The sequence below is a fragment of the Mixophyes fleayi genome, chromosome 6 (assembly GCF_038048845.1).
Source record: "Mixophyes fleayi isolate aMixFle1 chromosome 6, aMixFle1.hap1, whole genome shotgun sequence".
Classification (NCBI taxonomy): domain Eukaryota; kingdom Metazoa; phylum Chordata; class Amphibia; order Anura; family Limnodynastidae; genus Mixophyes; species Mixophyes fleayi.
Window position 1 is genome coordinate 20,062,393 of NC_134407.1, and position 21,418 is coordinate 20,083,810.

Consider the following 21,418-nt stretch of genomic DNA (forward strand, 5'->3'; position numbering starts at 1 on the left):
GCTCTGAATAGTCAAATGAGATTATACAGGTCACATGACGTCTCCCTCTACTGGAGCAAAGCACAGGAAAGAGAGGAACAGCCGGTGTGGCTTCAGCAGGGACTGAATTAGATTAGTGTGCATTCAGTTCATAATAAATTGAATTGTGATTTTAATTTATCATTTGATGCCTTTTACTTATAGTGCATTGGTGGAAGTGTTTCTAGAACCAGCAGCACACATGCGCTGGGAGAATAGGTATAAATGCATGACAACGAATGCTGGCTTTAATAATGCCAATACAATCTATTGTACTGGTAACATGCATGTGTTTTTTGGATTTGTTTTATTAAGCCGCACCCCTGTACAATCTGTGTGCCCCTGCACATGATAGACAGCTGCTCTTGCAGCAGAGCACCCAAGTGATGGACTGGGACGTGGGCACACTCTTCAGTAATATATAGGTGTCTGCTCCTATATAATCAGTATGTTTTACCCAGGAGAAGGTCCTGCTAGGATCCATTCCAGGGTGCGCTGTTACTTGTGGTTCTTCTTGTGGTTTGACCCTATCTGAATAATCATATTCCATAACATCTGCGCTACCCTGTCTCTGATATTTGGCTTTTCTCCGTTGGCCTGTCCTGATATTCACCTTGCCTTCTCTTTCTCTGAATGTGGATCCTGTGTTATCCCTGTGGTCTCCTATGACCTGTATTATTTGCCAATAATCACCTCTGACTGCATGCTAGCCCGGTCTTTGTAGTGGTTTCTTTTTTAGAGATGATTTTGTAAGTCAATCTGCCCCTAAGCACTCCTAATGACTCCCCCATTCCATCACCACCCCTCAATTTTATTTTTATTTTGGTGATGGATCTACTATATTCACTTAATTTATTTATGCCAATAATTTGTGTTCTACCCTGTATTTCCTCCTTAGCTTTGTATGTAAAGTTTTATGCCAATGCTAACAAAATACTCCAAAAAGTATTGTGAAGGTATTGGTGTTAAATGCTCTCCATGGCTGGGTACACACTGCAAAAACTTTCCAGTCAGTCTGCCTATACATGTCTACGCACTACACACGTTTACCTTCATCATCATCATCATCATCATCATTTATTTATATAGCACCACTAATTCCGCAGCGCTGTACAGAGAACTCATTCACATCAGTCCCTGCCCCATTGGAGCTTGCAGTCTAAATTCCCTAATATAGAGGCACACACTCACACACAAAGACAGACAGAGAGGGAGAGACTAGGGTCAATTTTGATAGCACCCAATTAACCTACCAGTAAATATTTTTGGAGTGTGGGAGGAAACCGGAGCACCCGGAGGAAACCCACGCAAAAACAGGGAGAACATACAAACTCCACACAGATCAGGCCATGGTCGGGAATTGAACTCATGACAACCAGAAACTTTTGATCTTATAGGTGAATTCGGTGCAGGTTTACTTGAACTAAAATGTTAAATACTTAAATCAATCGACTAACTAAATTAGGCCCATAAAGACCTTGTCCTCTCCCTGTTTATTAGTGGCCATAGCACTGACCTTGCGGAGGCGGCTGGCAGTCTCTTCACTTGGCAAGTACTCTCCCTTGGAAAGTAATGGGCCGCGAATAGACAAGGTGCTGTGAGCCTGAGGTGTGAGTCGCTCCTCCGTGACCAGCTTATCTCCAGAATTTAGGTCCCAGTCTTCTTAGAGAATGAGAGCAATATTCAAGAGGGATCCACAGAAAGTGAACAATGTAGATGACATCATAACAGGGTCGAGGCATACAAAGTTACTGTACTTTACCAATGACTGGCGCTCTACTCCTATACATGAGCTGTTACTAGGGCAGTGATCTACATAATATACAGGACACCGCTCGTCATGCATTGCTTAGGGACATGTATCCATCAGTGTCTGATATAATATACAGGGCTCCTCTACTTAGCCACCACCAATATCAGACCAGCGACTAGCATAATACATAGGACACGTCTCATTGTCTGAGTCTCAAATGCGGTGAAATTGCTATTGCTTCCTATCAGTGTTAAAACAAAGCTGTGTGTTACCAGTCACGGTTTCTGCTTCAAGCACAGGATCCACCAGCAAAGAGGTGTTCTGTAAAGAGATGTTTACCTTCGGATCTGTGCTCTTCATCTGGTCCTGTATGATAGCACAGTATTATTAATTAATTCATTCATTCCTGTTACACTGATTAACCGCCTTATTATAGCTATCTACATGTCGTTACAAATTTCGTTAGCTTCAGTTACTTTGGAACAAAATATTCCGTCTCGGAACGAACGGACGAGTTATTCCATCAACAGCACTCTCTACATTTATTCACCGGGACATGTTCATTGCCGGCATTGGCTGAAAAGATCATGACTCTGTAAACTCTATGGAGATCATGATCGTGAGTGCATACACATTGCAGGTCCGGAAAGCGGTTGGAATGAAATCGTTAGCTTTACCGACCAACCAAATGAACCGACGATTGCTGCTTTGGAATGACTGTCGATCATTGTGTAAAGCTGGGTACACACTACAGAAATTTCGACCAACTTTTTATACCGAGCGATTTTACATGCGATCGATGGTCCGATCGCTCGGTCCATGGACTGCATACACACTAGCCTTGTTTAGGACAAAAAAGGGAAGAGCGGACGTCCCTTTAGCGACTTTTTACAGCCACGTTGTCGTGAGCAATGACTGTAATTTCGTACTCACTGTTGTGGATCGGTCGGAAGTTTATACACACTACACAGCGGAAACGATATTGGAACGAAAATATTAAACGGTACGACCAACCAAATGAGGCGATAATCGTCCATTTGGGCAGACTTTCGACCATCGTGTCACTGCACACACTGACCCGACTTTTGAACGAGCGGTCGTATGTCGGCTGATTCAGCCGATTATTGGACGAAAACAGTGTAGTGTGTACCCAGCTTTAGTGTAAACACTACTGCAATATCGGGCAGAACATTCGGTAGTGTGTACCCAGCCTAAGCTGTGAACAATGAGCTATTGTCATGGGGATCAGTTATCCCTACGTAACGTGCATTTTGCAAGTGTTATTAATCAATGCTGACTGCAGGTAGCACACCAGAGGCTAATTCCGCTATGTAAGTATTTTACTTGGTTAGGTTTCTATAACCTTCACGTTTTGTTGTTGTTTGTATAGAGGTTTCCACATTATTAAAAAAAAAAATGTATTTAGTTGGTAGTTCTCCTTTAAGTAAATTATAAATAATACACATTTTTACTTGAGATTGTCCAAGGGTTTCCTTTTATGAATCTCTATATAGCTGCGTGCAGGCAGAATCCAGTATTACTGTGGTGAAAGTATGTTCAAAAAGAATTTAATCTCACCGCTCCAACATTTTAAGCAATCTGCCGCAGTTCTTGAAAAGGTATTCTACTTCAGCTGCCGGATTCTGGAATTCCATCATGTGAGCTATCTAAATCCTCTTTCCTTCCATTTTATATGCTCCCCCCCCTTTCTAAGCTACAAATCTATTTAAGAGCAAGATATATTAATGTCTTTTTTAGACAGATGATGTTTCTGAACTAGAGAAAGTATGTTTTACAGAACAATGTCTATTGTGCCGGCAAATCCCATAGAAGATGTCTAATATTCTGCAGCTGCACAGTTCACTGTTTGTGTAGAAACGGAGCAGGTCGGTATTTATGACTTGCCCAGTTTTATTTATTGTACCTCTGAAGTCTATAGCGTGATAACGTCCTGTATTATGTCTCTGGCTTTTATTTACTCAACAGAAATGGCAAAATGAGAATACAAATATGTATGTTTTAAAATAACAGGGCAAATGCAGGACTTCCTTAAGACAGATACACGGTCACCATTCCACAAAAAATACTGTGACATTATATATCATACATGTAATATGCTCACAATACATTAACTGTATTTTCTTAGTATAGTTTACAAGCCACAGTGTCTATAAGAATGTCCAACGCCATTACTTGTTGTTGTGCATGTAGTTATATAGCACCAACATATTATGCAGTTTCTGCACAATTGGCTAATGTTATTTTTGCACATCCACCCTGCATTAGTGAAGTCTTCATTTTTCTTCAACAGGCGCACACACAAACACAGACACACAAACACACACACACACACGATGCATTAATTGGGCGATCGGGATTGGGGTATAAAAGGACCAGGCTAAAGTATGCCCAATGCAGTAAGGACGTGTTCACTCAAATGCAGCTGAGATAGCGCGGCACGGAGACATGTATACTCCTGTTCAGAGCTGCAGAGGGCCGGTGCAAATACACAATGATGATGATCACTTTCTAGCCGCTACTGATTGTGCACTCCGTTTGTAACACATCAGCGACACGCTGTTTAACGGCATAGTCAGCGCTGACGGAGCGAGTGACTGTGAGCTCGGGACTGGGTAAGCTCACACTTTATATATTACGGAGGATAGTTGTCTTTATTGTAACATTCAAATTGATGTGTTGAGAGAAGATATATTCCTCTTATAACACACGGAAGATCAATTTAATTAAATTGGATAAGGACAGTCCATACCCGTATTGAGGACCATAAGTATGTGATTATAAAAACTTTACTAAATCTGTGTGTATCCAGCATATTTCTAATCTGAGTTTACTACAATTTGGGTATGATTGAAAGTTTTTGGGAGCCCATATGAACAATTTTTTCAAACTTTGACCATATATAAATGATACAGATTGGGAATATTGATTCTACATAGGTGCACCTAATGTATGAGTTTCCTTGGATCTGAAGTAAGAACTTATTTCTGCATGTATCTATGAGTTGTATGTATTTTAAACATTTTATATTGTTTATTAAAAATCTAGGCTATCCACATTGCATTCACTGATCTATGGAGGACTAAGTAAATCTACTGCACTTTTTTCTTGTATATCCGTGGTCGAAGTGGAAATGTAGAAGTAGCGGTATAGCATACCACCGTATACACCCCCACTTCTACCACTGTATATATATGTATAATGTAAGTGACTGGAATGTGATAGTGTTACAATGAGGGCAGTAGTAGAAGTGGCAGTATGACATACCACCGTATACACCCCCACTTCTACCACTGTATATATATGTATAATGTAAGTGACTGGAATGTGATAGTGTTACAATGAGGGCAGTAGTAGAAGTGGTAGTATGACATACCCCCGTATACACCCCCACTTCTACCACTGTATATATTATAGGATTTTGTGGGCATATTTTTTTTTTGTTTTTGTTTGTTTCATTCATCTACCAAGAATGAGTTTTATATCTGTTATATAAAACCTAGTAATAGTAAATGTGTTTTTATTATCAAAACAAATGTTAATAAACTTTTCTAGTGCTGATGACCTCGTTGTATGTATGCGTATGTGGGTGTATGTATGCGCATGTGGGTGTATGTATGCCTGACGTATATGTTGCAGATATGAGTAAATAGGCCCATTTTGCAACCAACTCTGCATCCAGTCCAATTTTTCTGGACTGTTGAAATCCCATGGGAAGATAACACCCTTCTTAGAATGGCACCCAGGGCCCCAGCTCTGGGAGGCAGTAATGAACCATTGTGTGTGCCACACATGTAGTGGTTCTGCATAAGGTTTGTGTATATGCACTACCACAAAAAACACCACGTTAACACTGAAGTGTTCAACAATAAATAAAATTAAGAAAAAAAAATACTTAATATATTTTCCCATAACTGGGAAGATTCATTGGTTCATGGGAATGGAGCTTGTTCCTGCATGCATAATGTCAGCATTCTCAAGCTATAGTGAGCACAGTGCTTATAGATTCGCAACTCTGAATTTTTCCCAGCCAAAAAAATGTGTCACTTAGATATCTTCAGATATGCAAGTGTGACACTAGTTGCATTAAAAAAAAATTAAACAAAAAGCTTAAATTGGTAAGCTAAAAAGAAACTTTGCTCAGGTAGAATGTTTAGTCCAGTAGATCCTCTTTGTTATAATGCAAAGTAATCTTAAGGCCTGCTTTCACATTCTCGCCTTTTGAGCGTTTTTTGATTCAGCTTCATCATTAATGTTATTACTCATGAAGCCCACACATATGTCAATTTGTTTCCATTTTCCTTAAATCAAAGCACAGAGTTTTAACTTTGTATCCATGAAATTACATGGTATAACATTTCCAATTATTTTACGACACATATGAGTAAAACAATATTTCATAAACACGAGAAACAAATATATGAGAAAACAAACACAACCAAAGATCAACACACTATAAAATACTGAGCACTCTTATAGTGCTCTTAACCTCCATATTACATCTATATGCAATTTTTCGAGTTTTCTTATGTGTTCAGCATGATCAATTATCTCTTGTGAGTTATCAGGATTATAAACACACCATTGCTTTCCAATTAGGGCGCGCACTGCCCTTTTACTGGTCAGCAGGAAGAATAATGGCATTCTGTTCTGCGGGGTCACTGTTCTATCTGCAGACATTGCCATGGTGATCTTTTGTAATGAAGTTTCTCTCATATTCCTAGTCCTACATTTGGTAAGATAATTAACAAGCCTAATCGCAGGAAGTATATATCATAAACAGAAGCTTCCAGACCAGTCTGTTGGTAACCATATTTCTCTAGAATATTATCCTCGATAAGTGCTTATTCCTTGCGCTAAATCAGAGACCTTCTATATGTGGGATCCTATTATAATATAACAGTTAGATTGGTCCTAACAACTAACAATGGGATACAAAGCCCCAGGATGCAATGACCAGCAATTTCATTGTAGTGGAAAATCTGCCACAGTGCCAGACAGTGGGGATAACTTACGTACATAAAACAGGGACATATAACATAATTGCCAACTTTTCCTCATTGGCTTCAGGGAGATCCCGGGGGAGGTGGGTGTGCGGGGGCGGGGCTTAACAAATCCCATCCTTTTTGGCCCCACCCCCTAAACGTTGTCACAATTTTGGACAATTACAGCAGGGGCCGGAACTAAGATGACGCAATAGATGCAATTTTAGACATCAGAGGCCACAGCAGGATTGGTTAAGATAGTTTGGGAAGTTTATTGTGTTTCCCAGTGACACTATACTTTCCTCTTTACCAATGTGTCTTAAGAGATAGATTACTTGGATTACTGTGATTTCGAGACCTGAACAGTCAACAGTCTTAGGCCTCCATATTTTCTTACATACAAGAAAGAACCCTGCTCCACCTGGATAATGGGAGGGTCTAATGAACCCTTGGGAATGTCTACTTGTTGTTTTTCTTTTATGTATTCTTTCTAGAGATGCTCAGGCTCGGTTCCCCGAGAACCAAACACACCCGAACTTAGCAGATCTGAGTACCAAGCCGAGCCAGCTCGGTACTTTCGTGTGCCCTCGGAATTGAAAACGAGGCAAAACGTCATTGTTACATCGTCGGATCTCGCGAGCTTTGGATTCTATAAGTACCACCCTCCACGGCGATCCAGCGCCATTTCACAGAGGGACATAGAAGGGGTAGCACAGATCTTGGTAGTCTCTAGTGCAGTTGGGCAGCGTCATAGGTAGAAAAGAAAGTGGAGGGGTAGCCGTGTTCTTCAAAGCCTCCAGTGACATTTAGGAGAGCTCCATTGCTCCATTGCTAATTGTCATTGCTGAAATAGAAATAATAGGTCTGGGAGGCTTGGTCTTCTAAATCTGCAGTCACATTGTACTGTGTTATATAGGTAACAAACAAAGAGGGGAGCTCAATTGCTCCATTACTAATTGTCATTGCTGAAATAGAAATAATAGGTCTGGGAGGCTTGGTCTTCTAAATCTGCAGTCACATTGTACTGTGTTCTATAGGTAACATACAAAGAGGAGAGCTCCATTGCTCCATTACTAATTGTCATTGCTGAAATAGAAATAATAGGTCTGGGAGGCTTGGTATTCTAGATCTGCAGTCTTTGTTTGAAAGTGTATGAAAATAATATTGTGACCTGTGAGCAACAATATGGGATTTTAACAAAACAAAATAGGGATTTTAGAAAATAAATCGGGATCCAAAACCAAAACACGAAGTTAATCCAGATCCAAAACAAAACCCGAACACGGGGGTCAGTGAACATCTCTAATTCTTTCATTGCTTAAAATTCTGGATTTGAATAAACATAAACTTTCCACATAGAAGGCACACATCCAGGAAGGAGATTAATGACAGTCCTAGGCGTTATGACCAGGTAGGACCTTCGCTACAAATCATGATATTAAATGGTACATTTTCAAAATGAGTTGTGGCCAAGGCTTAAAGGATGAAGACAGCTCTCATAACAATCCTGATTCAATTTAACAATATCTGTTTTTCCCATAATCTGTGAAGTTTGCTGCTTTTAACCAAGAAAATCCTAGTATATAACTGCTGTTCTGGAAAGTTAATAAAATGAAAAGATACAATTTTAAAAGGAAGACAGACAATTTTAATGAAACTCCAGAAGAAACGTAAGAAATAATCCCTTCCAAGTGACCATTTACTGCTAATATCCTGAAAGGAATAGGCAAGGGAGTTATATGTACCCTCGGATTCCCAGAACGAAACAACTAGCAAATTACTAACAGCCCTGTAATCGGTGAGATCTACAGAGAGCTATTAAAGTCCTCAGCAGAAAGCCAGATCTGCATTTTCTAAAGATTTTGAGAAGAAGGTATCAGATTATGCAAATGCAGAAGTTTGCTGTGTATGCAGAAATTGGCTCTGCAAGAAACTGAGGTCATTAGGCAGCCCCAGAACTCTTAGTATGGAGTTAAGTGGATTGGTCTTGTGGAATCTGTTTGCGATAGCTGTTAATTCTGGGACCATCATTTAATACAAGGTTGTAGAAGGAGCCATTAAGGTAAAGGGTTGTAACTTAGAACTTGAGTTGGGGTGTATATACTGTACAGCTGGGTTACATGTCCTTTTTAATTTAAGATAGTCCGTAATGGCGGCTCTAAATGCACTGTCATAGCCATTGTTTGGATTTGGGCCTACAAGTGAACAGGACAACTTGACTAGGGATGTGCACCAGCCACTTTTGGTGTCTCGTGTTTTGGATTCGGATTTGCTTGAGGTTTTGGGATCGGATTTGTTTCGCAAAACACCTGACAAAAGGTTTTGGTTCGGATTTAAGGTTTTGGATTTATTTTGAAAAATAAAGCACAGCACAGCACGAGATATAGCAGGACAGAGGACCACCTAACACAACCTCCCTCTACCCTGATCAATGCCCGAGTGAAGATGGCGGCGTCTAGCGGGGAATTTATAGAATCCGAGTATCGCGAGATCCGACAGCGGGATTATGACTCAGAGCCTCGGTTTCAGTTTTGCAATTGGCGGGAATACCCGGATCTGTCTCGGATCCGGCTCGGATCGGCAACGTTCGGGTGGGCTCGGATTTCAGATATCCGAGCCCGCTCATCTCTAAACTTGACTGGTCGAATTATGGTCCTGGCAAGATGCATAGTTGGTTTTTACAGTGACCCAAATATATGAATTTATAAGAATGTATATAATTTTGGTGGTAAGATTATTTGAGGTATGTTAGCTATCTGATTATTTTTACTTATTTTATGTAATTTGGCAATATGAGGCTTAAGAGAACCTGTCGTAATATGGAAGACAATGTATCAAATTCTCTCTTAGTCAATAATTATAAAAATCTTAATTTTTTTTTTATTCCCCAATGTCTTGTCCTATAGGAGAACCAATGAGCGGAGAACATTTTCATCGAGCTGTGAATATGAATGATGAAGCCACTGTCCTCAGCATACTGCAGACCGGGTCAGTGATTCTGTGTGTAATAAATAGAATAGATGAGACTGTCATTGGTCACATAATGTTATATTTTCTTGATCTACTTGGATACTGTTCAGAAATGATGCAGTAGCAGGGACATCGCTGCTAAGGAGAGCGTTACCAGGGCTGAGGATTAGATTTGGCGAAGACCTCCCAGCAGGCAATTTTCCTAGACAGCATAATTCCCAACATTGCGGCTGTTCAAATCAGGACAGAGAGGGTAATGGGGCGCGGCCATGTAACAACAGGGGCGTGGTTATATCATTTGGGGGTGTGGCCACACCACTTGCTACACCATGCAATTGTTGCGCTCATCCAAAAACCGTTCACCGCTGGATGTAGGTAAATGGATTTATACATTCCTTCCACCATTCTGGTCCAATCGGGACAAAGCTGTCCCAATCTGCACAGAGTCCTCAAATCGGGACTGTCCCTCCTAAATCGGGATAGTTGGGAGGTATGCAGACAGTGCTTACCTGATGCATGGTGGATGTGAACATGACCTTAATCAAGGCAATAAACCACATTTTCTCCCCTGCCACTTGGTGCTTCCTTAGTGGGAAGGGCTTGATGACGTGATTCCCTACCCATTTGGTAATGGCGATCCCACCATCAAGCCCAGCCCATGTCTTTTTTTTTCCCCCATATCTGCATCACCCAGAAGCGAGGTAGGGAAAGCAGGCTCTGTGTAAAGTAGTTGGATTTCTACCCGGTGTGCCCTGCTTTCACAATACCTGATCTTGCCTCTATAGAGCTTTCTCTCTGTAAATGCTTTGTGAGAAGCTTCTGGGATTTTGCACTAAACTCTCAAGCCACTTGGTGGCGCTATAACAATTTAATGGATGACCACTTAAGCATAATTCACACATCTCCCACAAATAACATGAATTGTGCTTTCTTAAGGCAGACAGATGATTAATGTGGCTATTTTTAAAAGAAATAAACAAGCCAATCTTCTTGCTTAGTTAATATACACAAGGGCAGCCTTTAGTTCAGCGTTTGGCACTCGCTGCTCACCATGACTCACCAATCAGATGATTATTCCTGTTTTCATCTATGATTCGTGGAGAAATGTAAGTACAGTTTAAAATATATGTCTGCAGAGCATGCAATAAATTCTGCTCCTTCTGTAACACTGTCTGCTCCTATGCTATGGCTCATGCCACACGGGCTACTTGGAATCTATCACTCAGTCCTATACTCTGAAGACAATCAGAGATAGATCTGTGCATTTAAACCGCCTTAAATAAATATCAAAACACGAAATTAACTGTTAAAAAAGAAGCCTCTACCTGACAGGTACAACACGAAAGACTAAGAGGTCAGAATAAACTGACAAATATACCAATGTACTTTGCTGCAAATATAGGAATGAATGTTACTTGTTGAGAAGAGCCTGACAGATCCTGGTATTTTTCATGTAATGTCTTAAAAAGCTAAGAATGAACAGCAATCTTTTGCCAGCTTTGTTTCATTGTACTTCAAGCATTTAATTACTGACTCTCCGCTGTGAGATGTTGGTAAACAGAGCATATATCTCTCTTAGCATATCCTTACTTGGATAACGAGTAAAGATAAGATCTGCAGTTATTAAAATCATAAATGACTGGATATCCTATTTTGTGCAAGGTGGGCTGTACCTAACGGTTCTAAATCTTACATTGCAGTATGAAGGAATACAGTAGGATTATTTACAAGCTAATTGAGATTGTGCTGCAATTTATAGCAGCAATTTATTCTCAGTGATCTAGTACGTTAAACAGTGAAAGCACAAGGATGCCACGTGCCACTACATATTTGCAGTTGAATTAAATAGATGGCTTTTTACATTATTACCAATAATGTAATAACCCCCCCGTCCACTCTGTACCCTGACGTCTTATATTATTACCAATGATGTACTAAAACCCCTTACCGGTCCCAGTTTCCATGACTACTTTCATAATTACCAGTGTTGCCCCAACCGAGTCCCAGTCTCCCTGCCACCTTTCACTACCAGTTATTAGCAACGAGGGAAGTTGCAATATATTTGCATGAATCGAGTCCTGCGGCAGAATCGGTGATTGTGCAAAGTTCCAGCGGTAGAATGTTTGAGTTCTGCTTTTTGCTCTCCCATTTACTGAATAGTTATTTTGCACTTTATATGTAAATTCACATATTGTATCATTTATAATCTGTGGGCGGGATTAAATTCCCTGCGTTGTTCTAAAGAACAGCGTAGGGTGCGCACAATTGCCGTTAGTGCAGTATTTTCAATGCTGATTTTAGCTTGCGGCTCAATGAGCCGCAAACAGAAATCTGCATTAAAATTACCGTACAATGGTCAATCCTTTTATGAGTATGGTGTGATTGGGGTAGGACTGGCGACATGAAAGGCCAAATTCCATTCGAGAAATGTGCAACTTTTCGTAGCCAATTTAAAAATTCAAATTATGCACGTATGCCCAGTCCACTCCTGATTTCTGTGAAAATACTAATTATGCAACTATCTTTCCACCCAGTTCTAAGTTCCCGGCTTTTTAACATTATTCAACCATGTCTCTATCCAGTCTTAATTTGTCCATGTTACCAATTATGCAAAGATGTCTGGCAAACCTCACAGTACCAGTGATGTCATTGCTCTGTGACTTTGACTGACTTTGGAAAACTTTAGGAAAATACAGAAACATTTGTACTATTGATGCAAGGTTTTATGAAGCAATTTCTTACACATCAGTCTACAAGTTAAAAGAAAGTAGAAAGTACCTGCCTGACTTTTAGAAAGAAACTCATCTACATTTAATCCTTAGAATTCTCACTTTCTGAGCGCTTATAAGCGCTGCTTCTGAGATAAGGCATGAGAGTGTCATTCTGAAAATTACAAAAGGTTAGAAGTAAAAGTTCTTAAAAAGTTTTGAGGCGTTCATTCTCCATATTTAAATAAAAGCAAATCAGAAGAGGTGATTTGTGTTAGAATCGCGGAAGAACATGTTCCCAGGTCCAGGAGATAAGAGGCTGTAAATTTTTAATATAAACCACTTGAATGAATCGTCTGCTTTGGTTCATTTTAATAATAAAATCTATATAACCATGGCGTTTTGGACTTAAACGCCGGTGACCATGGTTCTGAAATGAGTTGTTTTCTTTTGTGAAACTACAAGTCCTAGAATGCCACGATCTCCCTGCTGGGACTTCTAGTTCACAAAAGCTGAAGAAACGGTATTTTAATTATTACCTTTGGTCCAGATTGTACCATGTTCATTAAATCTTCGCTAGGTAAAGGCGGTTTTACTGTCTGTGATATCCACACTATTCACTATATAGTTTATCAGGACTAATTATAACACAGCTAAAGACGATTCTACTATTGTTCAAACATTTTAAAGATCCAAAAGATTATGGGCCTGATTCATTAAGAAACGTAAATGCTGATACGTGCCATATTTTGCGTTAAAATTTTCTGTGCATGCCCAGATACAAACTATACGCAAGTGTATGCAATTCATTTTTGAGACCAAAGGACTCTTACGACAGACGACAAATTCATGGGCGGAACGGAGAGGGCCCTGGGCGCATGCCCGTAGGCAGTGTACAGTAATGGCGTGCCAAGTTCTAGCGCATGCAGCAGCGTCCAATTCAAGCTTTGGGCGTCTCTCGGGTACGTTTTATTCAGTCCTATCACTTGCACCAGCCACAGGTCTGATGTAAGTGCCGAGTGGATGTGTATACATGCTAGAAAATGTAAAAACATACATAAAAATGCATTTTATGTATAGTAGACATTAGTAAAATCCTGATAAATGTATTTCATGGAAGAAAAATAAAAAGTTTTTTTTTTGTTTTCATTAATGATTATATTATTAACAGGTGATAATAATTGAGTACTTTTTTTCTGTGCGTTCTGCTGGGACTTTATATTCCACATATGTATTAGACGTATCCTGCAGTGTTTGTGTCTGTCAGAGCAGAGCGGACCTAGACCCGTGTTTAACAAGAGATGTTTAGTTCAGATCCGCTTATAGTTGAATACGGACATATGACCGATTGTACATGCCTTTAAAAAACAAAACAAAAACAGAATACGTTCGTTTTGCTTACGTTAATGAATCAGGCCCTATATGTATAATTTACCTGGGAACTGTACTACTTTTTTATCACCCAAACCCCCTGACCTGGGGCAGATGGCATTGCTAGGGGTGAACATGTATATGGAGAACACACATATCCGCTTCTGCAAGATTGTCTTCATTTTCCAGGATTGTTAGGTACCCCCCGCTAGAGAGTGTATCTAACAAATGATCCAAGATATAGAAGAGCATTCTTGGCTAAATACGGCTCACACTCAACCTATATTTTTGTAGAAACCACTTTTGCAGTTGCAAATAGAAGCCACCAGGTGCAGAATGAAGCCTCTGACATTCTGTGAGAATGGGAGAAAGGAGGTTGGCTCAGGGCTGTATATGGTGGGTATGAGTGTGAAAGTGACATGACAGGCATGAGGCTTAGATATGGGCAAAGGGCTTTATGTAGTGGGCTTGGAGCTGTTCGGCTGGACACAGGGGTATAATAGTGATCCGCAGACTGTGATGAACATAGGGCTGCAATTGTGGCCATGAGATTGTTGGGCATGAGACTATTGTGCTAGACACAGGGCTATATTGTTGGGCATGGAACTGTGATGAGCAAAGTTGTTAATCCAGGTAGAAGGCAGCATGTGGCAGGCATGGCGCTGTGGACACAGGACTGCATATAGTACACTGGGTTTTGGTGGGCAATGAGACCGTTATGGTGGACACAGGGCTATATGTGGTGGGCATGAGTATGTTATATTGTGCGCAGTGCTGAGCACAGGGCTGTAACAGTGGGCATAGTACTACTGTAGTCCCAGTGGTATAAAAATATGCCGTGGCACCCAGAGACAACACCCGTCATAAAAACGTATGTTGGACAGCAGTGATGCATTTAAAATGAGGCTCTGTGTTATCAGGCAGCAGTAAGCTGCACACCTCCATGTTTGTGTAGCCGTGCCCTTAGACAGATCGACCCTCTAGCTGTATGTACAGCCCGAGCTCCCCTTATTACACTGCAGTACAGGACAAACTGGAGCTCTGTGTACATCCCAGGACTATAAGGGGCAGCTCGGGCCCATGGTATGGAGCCCTAGAATGGGAAGACGGCAAAGGCCCCAGCACCAAACCTAAAGTCTCCTCCTTGTGACCTTGAAAAAGTGACTGTCACTCTGTTCTAAGCACCAGTCACTATGCTGGGCATAGTACAGCGGGTCTGAAGGACGCTGTGTAAAATTGTATGAGCTATGAAAGAAATGGTAGATAATTGTAAAACTTCTGACTGGTTTTATGAGCTCCTTATGCAAGTCTAACCGTAGATCTCCTGCAATATTATTTTGTGCATTTACAAGACTTTTTATGCGTTAATGGAATAATAAAGTTATATTAAAAAAAAAAAAGTGCCCTGGTTTCTCCCTTGTTGCTGAACGAGACTGGCGTTATATGTCCCACTATCTTGTCATTTCCTGCACGTATAGTAGGTGAGAGCGTTCTGCATTCTGTAACTTGGCCGAGTGATATATTGTGCGCTGGGCAGCTTTCCCCACCTCTCCTCCATCCACTTAAACTCTACAGAGAAATCCCGTCTGCTGTTCTGTTTTATGGTAAAACCGTTTCTCATTTATGACGTTGTATTTCTTCGCTTTGTTGGAAGGTCATCAGAAAATGTTCTTTTCAAAGCTGCAATTGTTCCCGGCTCTGAGAAATGATACCAGCGTGTCTTCAGCGTTGGCATACAGATATCCATGGACTCCACCTAATACACGTCAATTATAGATTGTTTCTCTTCAAACGTGGAACTACACAAAGTAGATACAACACTTGATTTACGGCTTCATTGAAGAAGCATCGCTACACATCTGAAATTAAAGGAAGTAAAGCAGAGTCTTTTTACATTATTGTATCACATCCCAGTCATTAAATCTGTCATCGGTAAGTCAGTCTGCGTCTTCTTTTGTGGGTTCTAAACCCACCTTAGAGCTCCCCCTTCATTCATTTCAGCTTCTCTTTTTTCCTCCTAAAGTGCTCAATTCAACCTCACCTGGGTCTTACATTATTCACGAGGTGACGTCAGAGCTGCGTTCATCACAATGGTCACTATCATCATCATCATCATCTATTTATATAGCGCCACTGATTCCGCAGCACTGTACAGAGAGCTCAATCACATCAGTTCCTGCCCATTGGAGCTTACAGTATAAATTCCCTAACAACTACCCGGTAAATTAAAGTGGAGGAAAATGCTCCCTGCAAATGCACCCACCTAAAGGCTTCGTACCTTTAAATAATCTAGTTGTGTTACACACAATCTCTTTTTTACTAGTGGATGCATTCATCCATCTATCCTGCAAGACACACTGCAGATCCATCTGATCCCATTAGAGGAATGGTGTACGTCTGCAGGTACCTAAATCCAGTGCACATCCCTGTAAAGCAAACAAAATACTGGTGCGTTTGCATAAAAGTAAACCGTGACCTGTATATATCTGCTTTTGCGCTTTCATAAGTGACCATCAGTGACTTGGAATAGACAACAGGCTTTCAGAGAAATATGGCAGCATGCAGCTGAAAACTTCTGAGTAAATTTCCGACTAAACAGATCAGCTCTGACATTCATGGGAAGGCAAGAATGTGGCATTTACCTTTTCTGCATCATATAATAGTCTTATTTACTTCAGCTGCCTAATAACCTGTTATCCATTATTCAAGGGGAAGAGGGGGGGGAGACTTGTATCATTCCAGCTTGTGTCAGGACAACTAGACCCCTCACCGTCTGCTATGAATGCTGGGAGATGCGGTTTAGTAACAGACTTCAGGTTTCTCTATAGATTAAATTAGTATGGTTCTTCCCCATACAACCTATTGTAAATATTGTACTATAATATCTGTGTGGTTATAATCTGGTGCTTTACCATTGCAGATACAAGAAAATCAATGTTCCTGATAAGCTGGGATTCAGTCCTCTCATGGTTGCTGCACAAAGAGGATTTCTCCGGTATAACTTTGTGTCTTATTCTCTCCTGTCTCATTATGAATTCTTCTGCTAATGTCTGGGTGAAGGTTTATGGACGCCGTATATTCTTGTCCTACAGCTCAGTAGTGATCAGAACCAGGTGAAATCCCGTCATGCAGTATATAGATGTGTGGGAGGAGGGCGAGGGGACTGTTATGTAATCATACAGTTGGCTCATATTACTGTCAGTAGGGAGATCGCTGTATCAGCTCCCTATCACCTAACAGTGCAGCTTGGTACACACTATAGAAAATGACTTCAGATGCGATTTCTGTGCGAGTTTACCAATATCTGAAAGTCCCGATGATCAGGCAGACTTATATGTACACAGCTACACCATTTACCTTCAGATCTGTGATCTTCATCTCTCATAACCGTCTGCTGAAAAGATGGTGACTCTGCACACTCTACAGATATCTGCTTACACTGCTGGGCGTGAGTGCGTACACACTGCCACATGTGCCCGACATCGTTCCATCGTTGATCGTGATTATTAAGAAGTTCATAAATCAAATCAATAGATGTAATGTGCTTTGGAGCGATAAAATGCGATCTTGGAAGCATTTATGCTAATGCGATATCTGACCAAGTGCTCGTTTATCGTGTCATCTGCACGAAAATTGCAGTAAATTACCATAGCGTGTACCCAGCTTAACTCGGGAAGATCCCACAGGAGGGCAAGATTCATAGCACTTGTCTGAGGCTAGAGGTCTCGCAGCTTGGGCAGTCTCAAGGCTCACAGTGATCTTCTGGATAATGCAGGTGAAGAACAAGTTGTAATTGATAATGCAGCTGGTCTATTTATGCTCTTAGGGCCTTATTCATTAATGATCTTAAATGAAGAGGATCCTTATTTCAGTCTCCTGGACAAAACCATGTTACATTGCAAGGGGTGCAAATGAGTGTTCTGTTTTGCACATAAGTTAAATACTGACTGTTTTTTCATATAACACACAAATATCAACTTTAAATTTCAGTGTGCAAATAAGCTATCAAGTATTTGTGTGCTACATGACAAAACAGTCAGTATTTAACTTGTGTGCAAAGCAGAATACTAATTTGCACCCCTTGCATTGTAACATGGTTTTGTCCAGGAGACTGAAATAAGGATCCTCTTTATTTAAGATCCTTAATGAATCAGGCCCCTAATGTCTACCAGTAAGTCATGGAACAAATGTTGTTATTGAACTCATTTTATTAGTACTTGTACTGCTGCTAAAGGTGACTTTATGGACTCTGCCGAATGTTTTATGGCAATAGTTTGATTTTTCAGTTTTCTGCACTTTGCAGATTAATGAATAATATCTTCTAATAAAGTTTACTAACAACTTCCAACAATACTACAGACCACAGTCTGTACAATACTTCCAAACTACAGTAATGGTGAACATGTTTATCAGAATTGATTGTCTCATAGTGGTTTAAGACTTGATTGCTTGCCATTTATTTCAAATAAAGCAAAACCTGTATTCATGTTTTATTAAAGGCACTCTAACCCTGTTTTTACACCCCCTTCAGTTTGTCTAAATTAAAGAGAGATGATAAGAGATGAAAGGATCATAATATTTAGATTGCAGGAAGCATCCTAGCTTCTATGAAGGTGTTACTAAGGCTGCTGCTGAGTTTAGAATGTCTACATTGTTTTTGTTGCTGCTCCATAATCCCTTATTGCCTTCCTAACATTATTGTCAGTCTTATTTGTGCAATATCATCATCACGGAACACAGAACCCTTGTGGGTATGGCCTACAGGCATAAACCAGATCTGGCATCTTTTGTCAGACCGCATGGGGAAGGCACAAACCCCCTTAGTTTGCCCTCAGTCTGTACAGTGGAATAGCATGAACTTTGTCTGCACTGGCTACAATAAAGCATATAACTATATTTTAGGTTAGAGTGCCCTTGAAGAAAAAGTAGGTTGAAATATATAAAATATTACAAAGAAAATATATATATAAAACTAGGCTGCTATAAAATATATTAAATATTTATGAATGTCTCTAAGGTTTGAATTGCATTTTATTCTACAACATGTTCATCTTATAGGAAGAAATTGACAAGTTCTGCTAAACAATATTCGTTGGCTTCTTAGCATATTCTTGGTATTAATGGCTAATAGTGAAACTCTCCCATCATAGCATAATATATATGTGTATGTATATATATATATATATATATATATATATATATATTTATATATATTTATATATATTATCCATCTGATCTTTTTCTAGAATTCCTCAGGTCAATCTTGACAGCAGTCCCTTGTCCTGAACCTACTTCTTTATTACCTTTCCCCCTTTTTGTACCTTTTTTATCTTTTGACTTTTGTCCTGTTTGTTGTGTGAATAACTCTTCCTTTTTATATCTTTATAATCAATTAAAGCAATGTATAATGTTATATTATTTAAGCAAAACAAATGATTTAAGAAAAGTTGGTGAATCATTCTTTTACATTAACCCACAATGCCATATTTTGAATTGAATATGTAAAACTAACATAAACTATGATGTCTGACGCTTGTATTACTTGTATGTTGATTAAATGTGTTTTTTTAGGCTTGTGGAGTTACTAGTAGATCATGGAGCAGATATAAACCAGGAAAACGGAAGTGGAAAGAACAGGTATGAGTTGTTGATGGCTCTAAGACAGTGTTTCCCAAACCCAGTCCTCAGGGACCCCTAACAGTGCAGGTTTTCCAGGTGACAAGGGAAATAATTAGGACCACCTGTGGATCTGTTACAATGTGTCAGTCAGTAATGAGTACACCTGTGCTCCAGCTGTGAGATATGGAAAACCTGCACTTTTAGGGGTTCCTGAGGACTGGATCTGGGAAATGCTGCTCTAAGAGATCTTGTTTTGCGTAAATGTATTTTTTTGGCATATGAAACGCAGTGGCACTTCTTTGACCCCAATTAATTAACTTGCGGTGAACAGAAGCAATTGGAGCAAGGAGCATGGGAAAACTGTAAGGGGTAAATTTATGAAGCTGCAGGTTTGAGAAAGTAGAATTGTTGCCTATAGCAGCCAATCAGATACTAGTTATCATTTATTTAGTACATTATACAAAATGACAAATAGAATCTGATTGGTTGCTATAAGAAACCACTTTTTCAAACCAGCAGCTTGATAAATTTACCCTTAAAGCTCCATTGAAATCAGTGAGTTCTATTCCTATATCAATTGAAAGAAGCTGCTAGTAAAGGTTTGTATTTTGACGACAGTGTGTAATGGTCCTTATTGTTGTCATGTGGTACTTGCTAGGTGATACAAACCACAGATTTTGAAACCCGCTATGGCAGGCAATAGAGAGGAACAAAGCTGTAGGTCTTAGATCTACCTCTGACCTGCGCCTCATCTCTGGTACCCATCTCCCACTCCCGACTACAAGACTTCTCCCATTGATGGAATCCCCTACCACGCCCTATCAGGCTTTCTGAAAACCCATCTCTTTTATGAGCTTACCCTACTCCCACCTATACTATTCACACTAATGCACCCCACTCTGAGCACCCTCGCCACTCTTATTTCAGCAGTGCCCTGTTTAAATTAGAGTGTAAGCTCTCTCATGACCAGGGCCCTCCCTACCCTTTGTTTTCATGTCTGCAATTATTTTATCTAACTTGTATGTTCCTGTTTTCCCAACTGTACGGCGCTGCGGAGCACTGTGGCTCCTTAGAAATCTACGATAATAATATTAGAACTCTGATTTTTTGGGGAAATAATATCTTGCGATTCTGATTGTGGAATCCTGTAGAAAATAAGAAATAACATTTTATTAGTAGTAATTCATAATGGGCAATTTAGGTAAACTAGGAGAAAGCTGGTTCCATCAACAACACAGAGTCCTCTAGGGTGAGGGCAGGAAAGATGGAGGATGTGCCACAGAGGGGGAAGGTGTTGGATGAATCTATAACATGGTTATAACGGAAAGTTACAAAATGTACAACCACTTGGAGAGAAATCCAGCAGCTGACGGACTTGAGAGGGAATTGATCTGTTTCTCCTTTTGGGACATATTAAAAGCCAGGTTTTTGCTTGTTTTCCAGGTGTGAAGGTTTATGGTATAGTTGCAGGCGCATCTGATGACAATCTGTGGACTGGTCTTTGTAGGTCCCAGAAGAGGCTCTAGAGCAGGATTGTACAACATGACGAGCACATAGCTCCCATTCTACTTGTATATTTCAGTTCTCTCTATTACATATTTTGGGTGGTTATAGTTCTTTCTTAAGTTAAAATAAAGTTTAAATTGTAACCTAAATGTACAGAAAATACATGGACTTTAAGCATCTGACTCATACTAGACTTTCAACAGTTTGCTCTACATTTGTCTGTTCGTAGGAAGCACAGAATATCACTTTGAATGACCTAAGTATTGCACAGTGAACCAATGTATAAATGGAATTTTATCACAAATCACATAATTTTACAGGATTTCACAGAACACACGCTATTCTCAACCTCCGGAACGTACACCCACGCCCAATTAGACCACCAGTCTCCAAACCAGCTCTTAAAACTCTTCTCATTAAAGCCTACCAGCCCTTCTCCTAGCTCTCCCACCTCCGCATACCCCACCTCT

General features: G+C 40.1%; 1 protein-coding gene across 3 annotated transcripts in view; it reads left to right on the forward strand.

Annotated features, from left to right (window-relative positions):
* The window catches only part of FANK1 (fibronectin type III and ankyrin repeat domains 1), a 97,033-nt gene that overhangs the window by 51,473 nt on the left and 24,142 nt on the right, over positions 1–21,418 (forward strand). For 2 of the 3 annotated variants that reach the window (XM_075215990.1, XM_075215991.1), the window contains exons 4-6: positions 9,681–9,762; positions 16,744–16,818; positions 19,395–19,460. In XM_075215990.1, the coding sequence (XP_075072091.1) occupies positions 9,681–9,762; positions 16,744–16,818; positions 19,395–19,460 (223 nt within the window). The remainder of the gene's footprint in view (positions 1–9,680; positions 9,763–16,743; positions 16,819–19,394; positions 19,461–21,418) is intronic. The other variant, XM_075215992.1, reaches the window with a different exon arrangement.